The sequence below is a fragment of the Mixophyes fleayi genome, chromosome 5 (assembly GCF_038048845.1).
Source record: "Mixophyes fleayi isolate aMixFle1 chromosome 5, aMixFle1.hap1, whole genome shotgun sequence".
Taxonomy (NCBI): domain Eukaryota; kingdom Metazoa; phylum Chordata; class Amphibia; order Anura; family Limnodynastidae; genus Mixophyes; species Mixophyes fleayi.
Genome location: NC_134406.1, coordinates 199,337,443 through 199,350,058, shown reverse-complemented (window position 1 = coordinate 199,350,058; position 12,616 = coordinate 199,337,443). Strand labels below are relative to the sequence as shown.

At 39.3% G+C, this 12,616-nt stretch overlaps 1 protein-coding gene across 2 annotated transcripts in view; it reads right to left on the bottom strand.

Moving 5' to 3' along the window:
- Window positions 1-12,616, bottom strand: part of LOC142158895 (cadherin-19-like) — a 96,796-nt gene that overhangs the window by 51,726 nt on the left and 32,454 nt on the right. For both annotated transcript variants that reach the window (XM_075213254.1, XM_075213252.1), the window contains exons 5-6: window positions 9,354-9,518; window positions 7,962-8,149 (exon numbers count right to left, since the gene is read on the bottom strand). In XM_075213254.1, coding sequence (XP_075069355.1) covers window positions 7,962-8,149; window positions 9,354-9,518 — 353 coding nt within the window. The remainder of the gene's footprint in view (window positions 1-7,961; window positions 8,150-9,353; window positions 9,519-12,616) is intronic.

Sequence of the window (12,616 nt, the reverse complement as noted above, 5' to 3'; positions counted from 1 at the left end):
AGAAATGGCATCTAGCATAACCTGGTCAGAGTGGGCCCAGAACCCAATACCTTATGCAAGTGATCAAGCCCAAACTCCAGCTGAGGCATCTGAGAGGTAGAGGAAGCCTCCAAACCCCTGAGCCCCCTGACCAGACAACTGAGATGCCAACCATCCACTGGACCTTGCAGAAGTACACATGCTTTGCACCCCAGGAGCCTAACATTGATTTACTAAGGTCTGCCACAAAAGAGGAGCAGTAACATCAAGGGCACATGGAGCAATAGGGCAGAGACAAGATTACCAATTTGGATAGGGTCAAGGCCCATATACTCCAAGACATTTAATAATCTTCGGGACTGGTTGTCATAAACGTACCTGTCCTCACTCCAGCACTGTCTGCTCTCTGCGATCGGAACCCGCACTTCCGGGTATTGGCGGTCACATGATCGCTAGCTCAGGGCGGGGATTTTGTACTGCTGGTAAATAAACCTCACTCTGACACTCGGTGAGTGTAAGAGCAACTTGTTTTGTTCTTGGCTCCTATTCCTCGTGGATCCTTGTGCCATTCTGTTCCTGATCTGATTCCTGTGTACCAGCTCTGCCTGTTTGACTTTTCTGATCCCTCTGTGTTTGTTTACCAACCCGACTTGCTGACTACCTGCTCCTGTTATGTTGTGCTCCTGACTCGGCTTTCCTCTGCTGCCCAATTGTGCACTGACCCAAGGAATCCCCTCACGCTTAGACTGCCTGCTGATTCTGTACTGTGCCGCCCATATGTGTACCAGAACAGGTTGTCTGACTATGTGTGCCTACCTGTTCACCTCATCTGCTAGTGCTACTTCCAGAGGCAGACCAGAGGACCATGGCCTGCGAACTCTCGGCAGCTAAGCACATCCTCCCTTGCGGCGGTTCGTTAGACTCCGCACCTCTGGTAAGCCAGTGTCAATCGAGATTAGTGCTAAGATCCAGCCTAATCCATTACACTGGTCTCCAAACAATTGAACAACCAACATAAGGCCAGCCCATATGACAAAAACCCTAGGACATTGTGCAAATGCCCAAAATCATGGAGCTCAAACAGTATGACTGGCATCTGCATCTTAGGTCAGGCTTCCAACTAAAATAGGTAGCCACTGAAACTCACCGCTGTAGGATTTGTCTACCACCCTCCATTTTGCATCCAGAAAAGGCAACGGCTTGTACTCATAATGGAATACATCCACAAACCATCTGGACCGTTTTCAGTTTTCCACACTGCAACCACAGAAATATGAACCATGCTTCTCATGCTGCAAGCCACCGTCCCCTCTAACAAATTAAGTCTGAGACAATAAAAGAACATGCACCATAAATACCATGGGCATATGACAGTTAAAAGGGGTGACTGGGGTGCCCGAGAGGGGAGAGAGGGGATAAAGGGCAACCTGAGTTGGGTGGCAGGCAATGGGTTGGTCTTTAACATACAAGACAGGGGGAGTGAAAAGAGGGGCTGGGCGGATGTGACAGGAGGGACAAAACTAAGCAGGACAGAGGGAGGCAAGGTTGGGGCAAGTGAGGCAATAAAGGCAGGGGTGGAAGACGTTGGGACAATATGGGCAGTGCCATGGGAAATAAGTGGGGATGGGAAACATGTCTGGCATTGCAAGTGTTGGGGGTGGGCAAAAACAAGCAGGATGAGGTGCGCATTGGAATTGCCGGGCCAGGGGTAGCAGAGGGACAGACAGGGATGGCCTGGAGGGAGAAAGATGGCAGATGGGAAACACCTAGAGCATTGATAAATAGGGGCTGTGACATAGAAGTGTACGTGGTGAATGGTGAACAACAGGGACACAGGTATATATGGGCTGTGATGTGCAGAGTGTCCAGGGATTGAGGGGGGCAATGCAGGTATTGATTACTGCAGGATGATGCATGGAAGAGCATGGGCAATTGGGATGAGGATATAGGTGTGGCAACACTTCCATTATGCAGCAGAAGCGGCAATGAAGTAGTTGCTTGGGTGACATGACTGTACGGAAAAACATGTGAATCATGCTACAGAGCTAACACACTAACCAACAGAGCATAGAGTCAGCAGACATATAAGAGGAGCCTGATGGATGGAACTGGGGTTTAAAGGAAAGGACCTGGTGGTTTTGATGCAGTAACACTGGTGAAAAAGTGGCAAAGGATGGGTAAGTGTAACCTGGGAAAAACTAGCAGAGAATGAAATGTAAGATATTATCCTGGATATACACTGTGCAAGCCACTGTGCAGACACAATGCTAGTAGCATATCTGCCTGGGGGAGCAGGAGGAGCAGTTTGAGATGCAAAAGTAGAGGCTGGGAGGCATTAATGCAGAGGAAACCAGGCATTGGTTAACAATGAAATGGAGTACTGGAAGCAGAGCACAAAGGACTGTGAGATGGATAGGATGGCGTGAGCAGAGATGCTTAGCACCCGCCTCTTAAACTTAGAGGAAGCAAGGATGTAAGGGGAGAGCACAGTGAGCTGCCATGCACAGACGTGCCACTGCTATGAAGGAGATTATGAACATGTACTGCATGGGATGGTGAATGTAGCTGACAGGACAATGAGACTGGTATGGGGGGGGGGGGTTCCGTGCACAGCATGAACCCAGATGGGGGTAGGGACATAAAAGAAAAAGGGAGAAAAGGGTGGGGAAAAATAGAAGATGGGCAGGAAAAAGAACAAACCAAAAAACAGAAAAAAAAGGCAGAAAGAAAAGATAGAAGGAGACATGACATATGACTAGAACAACAAGGAATGACAAAGAGAAGGGATAGAGTAAGGCTTAAAAGAAATGACTGTAAAAACAAGGCAAAAAATACACTTCATACCATTGGATTAATCAACACCAAGCATTACAAAATTTCCAGTGGCAAAAGAGTGAAACCAGCCTATGCTATCTTTATAAAACCTCCCCAGGTAGAGTCTGGTCATGACCACACTGAGAATTTGATGGTGGCTGCTTACCAAGTGGTGCAGTCTTTAACACTTTAACACACCCTGGTGTTTACCAGGGACCCCTGCAAGCAGGTTTGGGCTTTGCTGCGTGGGACAAGCAGATCACAGTCTTTGATGTTAATCACTGGTGAGGCAACAACTGAAAAGGAATGGTCAAACAAGCCGAGGTTAATACCGAATGTTCAAATTGGAGCCAAATCAGAAGCCAAAGAGTAGTCAGGAACAGCAAACGTCAGAACCATGTAATCATATGGAGCCAAATTGGATACCACAGGGAATAATCAGGAACAACATGTTACGAGCCGCGGCTCCCCGACGGGCCGCCGCGGCTCGCTTCCGGCTCTCTCAGACGCCCCGGCCGTCTCCATGACGACCGGGGTCTCACTTCCGCCTCTGACGTCCCGGTTGCCTAGGCAACAACCAGGACGCTGTAATCCGGAGGCCGCAGCGCCCGGCCAGCGGGCTCACACCCGGGCATATTCCTGCAGGGAAAGGTAGGGATATTTATACATTGGAGCAGACTCTGTGAGAGTCTTTTTGATTCAGTATTGGTGCTATCTTGTCTCTGCCAGTATTGTCTCGGTGCAGTGATTATGCTGTGGGAGGGGTTGTATCACTACAACTCCTATTGGTTCTCCTTGCTATTTAAGGCAGTGAGGACTTAGCCTCATTGCCAGTTATAGCTTCCTGTTTAGCTAGGCTCCTGTTCCTGTTTCCCTGCTCCTGTGTTTACCCTATTATTGGATTTCCTGTGTATGACCCCTGGCTTGTTTTTGGACTTCGTTGTATTGCCTGTGACCCCTGACTTCGGCTCGTTTTCTGATATCCCTGTCTGCTGCCGGCCCTTGACCTTTTGCCTGGATCTCACATCGCTGTGTTCTACCACGCTGCCTCTGGGTTCTCCCCAGTCAGTGCACACTACACGACCCTCCGTTTGTCTGCAGCCAAGTCTGTCCCCACCACTAGGGGCTCCAGTGAACACCAGACATCGGAGCAGATTCCGGGTTCTGTCGTGCTGACTGAAGGAGTTCCTAACACAACAGAGGTCAGAGCCAAAATTAGAATCCGAAATGGATAGGCAAAGACCTGAGGTCAATACCGGAATCAAATGGTTTAATGCAGGGTAGGGAACCCTGAAGGTCAGAATAACATTAAACCAAGTGAAGAAGAGTGACCTTGTTAAGGATTAAGGCAAAGTGCTGATTGGAGATACATGAGATTCTTATGATCTGTATATATTGTGACAGGGTGTACAGCTTTCTCTAGAAGGTGATTCCATTCTTCTAGAACTTTCTTGATTGCCAGTAACTCTTTATCTCCAATTCCATATTTTTTCCAGTAGGAGACAAGCTTTTGGAAAAGAATCCGCAGGGGTGAAATCTTCCTAAGGTGTCATTTTTTGACAGGATGGCACCAATCAGTACGTTAGAAGCATTCACATACAAGAAAAAGGGTTGTGAGAGATTGGGTTAAGCTAAAATGTTGGCTGAATAAAAGGCTTTTTTCAATGTCTGAAATGCTTGAATTGCTGCGCATGACCAAGATCTGGTAGGGGCATCTTTGCAGGTAAGTACGGTAATGGGTGCAACAACCGATGAGGAGTCCTTAATAAACTGCCAGTAATAGTTGTCAAAACTGATAAAGCGTTGGATGGCTTTCAGACACAAAGGTTGGGGTCACTTGAGGATTTCATCGATCTACAACCCCGTTCCAGATACAATATACTCAAGAAAAAGCACCCTCAGTAGGTTGAAAAGACATTTATCCAGCTTACATTACAAATGATGGTTACGGATGCAGCACAGAATCTCTTTCACGTGAGTAAAATGAAAGGACAAATCCTTTTAGTAAATCAGAATATCATTAATATAGAAGACTACAGAGCGGTATAATAGATCAAAGAGGAACTTATTCTCAAAACCATTGAGGACCGCCAGAACAGTGCCCATCTTGGATATTGAAGGCCATCTTCGATTCATCCCACTGGCATATTCTAATGAGATTATAGGCACCTCTCAGATCCAGCTTGGTGAAAAGCTTGGCTCCTTGGATGCAGTAAAAGAGTTCAAAAAAGAGGGATAATGGGTAGCAATTTACAGTGATGACATTTAGCTGACAATAATAAATGCACAGCCTAAGAGATCCATTCTTCCTCTTAGTAAACAAAAAAAACGCAGGAGATGAGGACTTGTATATGAACCCTTTGAGGAGTGAAAGGCGACTGGCGTAAGGAAATAGGGGTTGTCTCTATGCCAGGGAGAAGAAACTTTAAATTCTAATTTGACCTTCCTGGAATCAATTAGAATATTGCGTTTCCTGGTCTCTTCGGGCAGTTTATCAGAACATGAACAGAATCGGCACACAAGAGACTCAGATTGTTTTGAACCTTCTGTCACACTCCTCCTGAGTAAGGCAAGAACAAACTACTTTCATTGGTTACTCCGGAGCTATCGAAGGATTCTGAAACCTGGGTGCCAGTCAGAGAGTAGGGTAAATGGAATGCTCTCACTCCTGAGTCCACTCCCTGAAGCGAATATCAACCTTGTCACAGAGGGATATAAGCTCATCCAAGTCAGATGGTAATTCTCTGGAAGCCAATCTATCCTTAATATGGTCGATCAGACCCAGCCAGAAGGCTGCCACCATGGCATCATTGTCCTATCTTATACCGGAAGTAAGGATTCAAAATTGCAGAGCATATTGTCACACAGTTAAGGACACCTGTCGAAGCTTTAGTAAGCTGAAAGGCTCATCAAAGATTTTCTTGAAAGTTTCAATGAAGATAGCAGAATTATGCATAATAGCATCATTATGATCCCAAGGAGGCGATACCTAGGCAGGAGCTTGACTGTTCAATAAGGAAATTGTCAGGCGCCGCTCCCACACTTCCAGTCTGTGCCCGGGATGATCGCCTTCCTTCTCTGCGCAATTGCGTCCTGTTGGCTAGAGATGATGCGGGCTACATTCTCCTTGCCTGGCATCAGAAAACGCATGCATTGTTCACTCGCGTCTCCATCGCATATGTAAAGGGACGCTTAAGTCAGCGTCCTGCCCGCCGAAATCCTGCCACAAATCAGAGGCTTCTCTACACTAAAGAGGCATCTGACACCATGAGGGTACCAGAGTATCTAGGTCTCCCTATGTTCCAGCGCTCCTATTTGCTCCCAAACATCCTGCCTGATTTATGGACTTTTACCCAGTTGTGTCTGATTCTGCTTTTGGATCTCCATCTGGTTTACACATATCTCCTGGTTTGACTTGTGACTTCCTGACTCTGCTTTTGTCTGCCCACACAGTTTGACCTCAGATTGCATGACCACCAATTACCTCGCTGGTGACTAACTGGGAGGGCCGCAATCTGCACATCTCTTTGCAGCAAAACCCAAAACTCCTTGCGGGGGTCCCTGGTGAAGACCAGAGGCGTGTTAGACTGCGCGCCTCTTAGTTTAGCCATGCCAATACCAGAAGGTAAACCTTCAGTCCTGATACCCATGACAGAAATCATGTATGCCACTTTAGACTGTTCAGGAGAAACATTTCCTGGAGATGGTTCAAACTGAATAGTACACTGGTTTAGAAACCTGCAGCATTTCATAGGATCCCCTTTATATTCCTCTGAAGGAGGAATGCGTAATTTCTCTGTGGGAAAATTCCTGATAACTGAAGCTGGAGCCATAGGTGGCCTTCACAAGTGGAACCAGGGTATCTTGAATAGCATCAAGACGGGTTGCCAATCCTTGCAGACATTGCAGGAGTTGACCTTGATTAGCCTTTTGCTGATCTACCCGATGGGCCAGATATTGTAGTAAGTCCCAAGCAGACAGTTCACTGGCACCATCCATGGTCAGAGTATACTGAGAATTTGATGGTGGCTGCTTACCAGTAGTTGGTGCAACTGAGCAAAGAAGTTTGGATTCGGTATGATCAAAAAAATGTATTCCAAGCATTTATGTATTATAAACTCATTATAGTAAGAAGATATCAAGAATGCATTTGTTTGAAGACATACAATTTTTCAGTTTTGTGTTTGGGTTTAATTATATTGGATTATGTATACCTTTTAATAGATTTCTGCTACAACATACAAATAGACTGATGAAAAAAAAGTATTTTGTGTTATATTGTCAAAGCAGAGCAACATTACCGAATAACATTTGAACAAAAAAATGTAAAAGATTTAGATCCTGATTCATTAAGGAAAGTAAGGCAAAAAAAGTAAGTAAGTGAGTAAGTTTTCTGCCTGTACAAAACCATGTTACAATGCAAAGGGTGCAAAATATTTAATTATTTTGCACATAAGGAAGATCCTGGTTGTTTTTTCATGTAGCACGCAAATACTTGATAGCTTTTTTTTCACACTGACACTTGAAGCTGATCTAGAACATGCCCTACCACAATTATAAATCTGTCCCAACATTTTAAATGTATCACCCCTTCCAATGCAACATAGTTTTGCCAAGGTGAAAAGTTACTATTTTTTTGGGCTTTACTTTCCTTAATGAATCAGACCCTTAATGTTTTGATGAAATGTTAAAAACTTACAATCAGTCTATAGACTTTAACAGTAATCAGTGCATGGGACATTTGAAAGGGAGGCATTCTATCTTGCCCAAGTCTCTCCTTTCAAATCTCCAACAACCTAAATACTGTCACATGATCAGACATTACACTGGGAAGGTGGAAAAACTATTTATGTTTATGTGCTTATTGTACTTTATATAATTTATGATTACTTGCACTTATTATCTAAATGTTATAGTAATCATTAAATTATTTGTATATAGTTTCCAAATGTTCATTAATTATATATAAACAAACTAAAGAATGTTCATGTAGCATATATTTTTATGTCTTTAAAAATGTGTAAAGTTAAAAATAAGATTGCTCACTTTATTTATATGATATAATTTATTTTCAGTTCTGTTTTAGAACAATGCAGTTAATTACATATATTTGTAAAAAATAAAAAAATGAAATGGCTACATTCAGATTGCATAAAAGTACACTGTACCTTGTTTAATGTAATGATGCCTTCTTGTGTTATAAGATCAGTGCTTATATTAAACATACTGTAATCACCCCTTTCTTCGATTGAGTAAATAATTTCTGCATTTCTTCCAATATCATTGTCATCAGCCAAAATTACTCCAACTATTTCTCCTACTGATGCTGATTCTATTATTGACATGTTATATGTTTCTGAAAAATACAGTGCATTTGCATAAAATACATGTGGATAATATGAATTTGTCATACTGTGAAATAAGTTTTTTCTTGCCAAAACACATCATAACTCTTCATAATAGTATAGAATAAATCAAATGCAACACATAAAAGACATTATTTTAAATTTCCATATGTAATCATCTCTTTATATTTTTATATATTCAAACATTATTTTCTATTCGTTAGTACACATTTATCTGCAAGAATTTACTTCAACATAAATATAAGCAAACAATTAGTTAATTTTTATTTTATTATATATTAATTGTTTTAAACATATAAAACATATAAATTAGTCAAATAGCATGATCAAATGTCTGAAGCATAATGGACGAAGTAGAGTTTTTCTGACACTGTATGGTGCATATTGTTTGCTTCAGGGTCACCGAGTAACAACCTTGGTTATTTTAAAATGTTTCATTAGAATGTGTGGATGTGTATTAGTAGTGCTGGGTCATCTAATAGTGTGATGTGCTTGAGAGTAAAAAAATTCAGTCATTTAGTAGAGAAGAAAAAATTCTAAGGATATGTTTACTGTAAAGCTGGGTACACACTACACAGTTTTCATCCAATAATCGGCTCAATCAGCCGACATACGACCGCTCGTTCAAAAGTCGGGTCAGTATGTGCAGTGACACGATGGTCGAAAGTCTGCCCAAATGGACGATTGTCGCCTCATTTGGTTGGTCGTACAGTTTAATATTTTCGTTCCAATCTCGTTTCCGTTGTGTAGTGTGTATACATTTCCGACCGATCCACAACAGTGAGTAAGAAATTACAGTCATTGCTCACGACAACATGGCTGTAAAAATTCGCTAAAGGGGATGTCCACTCTTCCCTTTATCGTCCTAAACAAGGCTAGTGTAATTGCAGTCCATGGACCGAGCGATCGGAACATCGATCGCATGTAAAATCGCTCAGCATAAAAAGTTGGTTGAAATTCTGTAGTGTGTACCTAGCTTTAGTAATACAGTATTAAATATGTCAATACAATTGTAATCCATTATCATTCATTTAGAAAGAAATTTAACTAAAGTACATCTATAAAGTAAGATTTTCTTGCAGATAATTTAGCTACATTAAGTACAGTATACAATATATTTTTTATTTTGGATCCTGTACTGTTATAGGAAAATAAATCACTAATAAAAGACATACAATGATGTAATTTACTTACTTTGTTGAAATTTTGGTGCATTATCATTGATATCAGACACGTTAATAGTTACAGTTGCTGTGGCTGACAGTGCACCCACATTGCCAATCATGTCTTTGGCCTGGATTATAACATGATACTGATCCTTCGTTTCTCTATCAATTTGTGAAGCAACACGAATTATTCCTACAAACAACAGAAAATACTAAGTAAAAATGTTCCCTTATTATAGAGGGTAAAATACAGTATAATTAGTCAATTGTTATATGCAAATGCATTGGGAAAAATGTGAAACTGTGCGAATGAATTATACATTTCTCACATTTCAACAAGATGATTCAACTGTTAACTTAAAATGCTTTATGTGTAGTATATGCAGTTTTTTATAATTTGCCATATTGTAGCTTCTACTCTAGCTTGCAGTAGGAGTAACTAGGACCTCCAAGTGATGACACAAAGTGGCCATGCTTAATTTACAGTGTTTTGATTTAGTGTTTTATAGAGAGTTCAAAGACCACCAAGTCAGACCAAAGAAATACAAACAGCGAGTAAACAAAATAAAATTCACACTTTACATTGTATTACTTAAGTATAAGATAATAAATTTGAATGTAATTTAATTAAATTATAAACACTCTCTATTTATTATTATAATTATTATTATTCTTATTATTATTATTGCTATTATTATAAATTTTTTTTGCAAAGTGTACTGGTTTTCCTGATAAATCTAGAAGACTTTCACTCTTCCCACTCAACCTGAGAAATGACATTTTGAAATAGGGCCCGGCTGCTTAATAAATAAAATAAGGACACACATGTGGAAGTGTTTATTATTACATTTTGGGTGGGTGTCAAATAAAATAAACCAGTCAGTTGTACTCAATGATTCTAATTATGTTAATCCAAGTGCATCCGAAGTTTTAATTAAAATTAGCATTCCAAGTTAAAGGTTTAAAGATTTCCTAATGACATTGTAGCTGTGGACTAGCATGCAGTGTTACAAATAAATATGTAATAAATCCATAAATATTTTTGGAGGATTTAATATGTTTTGTGAACTTTGTAGAAGTTGACCTTAGATATCTATTTTATTTGTCTTAGAATTTAAATGATGTATTTTCAAATGTTCTGCCCCCTGTCAAATTCCCCAGAAATTTACGTAGTGGGAAAAAAAATCCACAATATTTGCTATATACAGAAATGCTTTATAAACAGAGCATGTCTGATTTGTAGCTGTGTACATCTGCATGGAGTTACAAATTAAACATTATTTTCTATGTAGACTAATTAACATAATTTTTTTATTTTTATACATATTGAAATTAATGTTGATTTACTTATTTTGTGGAGATATAAAGTTTTATATTCTGTATATAGAAATTAATTTATGATTTGTTTATATTTATGATCCATATTATAAAGCTGCATTCAACTTTGTCAAATAAAACTTTACTCACATTGCACTTAAAATATTAGAAAACTATTAAAAAATGGACTTCTAACCATTATGTCATGCATTTCTCATGATATTGTAATGCATTATGATATTTTTTCAAATAAATAATACAAATTACACAAATCAATTATTAGATTGTATAATGAAAATGCTCTTGAGCATTTCTTATTATTGAGCATCTTATTATTGAACATTTCTTATTATGCTTGTATGTGCTTTTTTTGTGGTAGTATTAGTACAATGTGTTAGACAATAGCAAATTATTGATCCTTGTACTGTAGTTACTCTGCACAATTTAAAGATGTCAGATGTAAGTGTTATAGGTTTATGGGATAAATTTTAGAAATTTATTATATGGTCCAAGCTTCTGCCAATACAAATAATGGTGAGATTTATGAATGTTAACGTTTTCAAGAGCTCACTTTCAAGGATCTACCATTGTCATTGTCAATCATTCTCAAAGGAGAGATTTCAGCATGTTCTGATAGTTAAACTTCCAGATATAAGGCATTGAATTTCAGAATAATTAATGTAATGTTTAATAAATTATATTTTTCTAGCCCTGTTTACCAAGACTAGAAAATAAGTGTTTTAGTGAAATTTACAATGATGACTTTCAATGAGCAGCAGCAACTATATTCAAATATTCCTGGCTCAATTTCCCATGCTTTCAAAAGGTTGATATATTCAAAAATCTTGTTATAACTCCAAACTAGTGTTTGGTTGAATACTCCATTTCTCAGAAGCACTATTGACATATATTATGTTGTGAGAATGGCGTCTTTTTCTTAAGTTTTTTTGTGGTTCTCTGTCCAGTATCTTTGCTTATGTAGTTAGTAGAAAGTAGACAAAGTAGTATGTTAGTAATAATTAATAATACTTGAACCCTACAGTGTACATATCCTAGGTACTGTTAACTGATATATAAAATACAGTGTTATATTTATTTGTTCATATTTCATATTATACCATATTGGTGGTAGTAATTAGTTATGTTAGTAAATTGTTTGCATATTAATGTTATAGTACACTTACAGTATGTGTTTTGTACACCATAGGACTAATGTAATTAGAAGTATATCTGTTTTATTTGCGTGAAATATGCATTTTCTTATTGTGCATGTGGAGATGCGGAATGGGGGAGGTAAATGGCGGGCAAGAGTAGGCTGAGTACAGTAAGGGCTTGCTCATTCTGAAATTGGCTTGGATGCAGTTGCAGCTGCCGGTACTGCTTGTGAGTGCTGGACAACTGGTGCAAATAGGCACAATGATGATAATGATAAGCACCAACAGCACTAGCTAGCTGCTTCTTATTAGCTGATTTTGAATAGACCTCTTTAATACTTAAATCTTTAATGCGACTGCTATATTATATGAAGTTGAGGACATCTATTCATGTTACTTGAATGATGTTTCCATTTGGTCTATTGCAGGAAGAAAGTTTCCAAGGCAAAACAATATATATTTGTGTTTAACTGCATTTAAATTGTATTAGTATATAAATACATTTTATTTTGAAAATGTGTTTTGCAATTATTAATAACATTGTTAAGATACTAGTATCACTTCTGTATATGACAGTTCATTATATTATCATTATTGTGCGATAGTCGGGTAATGTGGCTCTAGTATTTACTAATAACACTGTCAAGATGCATCTGTACGCTTTCTTTATGCTTTTTCTATGCTATCTTGGTGTGTAGGTATACTCCTGATGTAAACCTGCCACATATGCTATTGATGTGCAGCTGGATGCATCTTGAAATGTATCCGACTGAATAAATGCACATAAATGCTCTTTTTTATGCATGCATCTTTTTTTGCA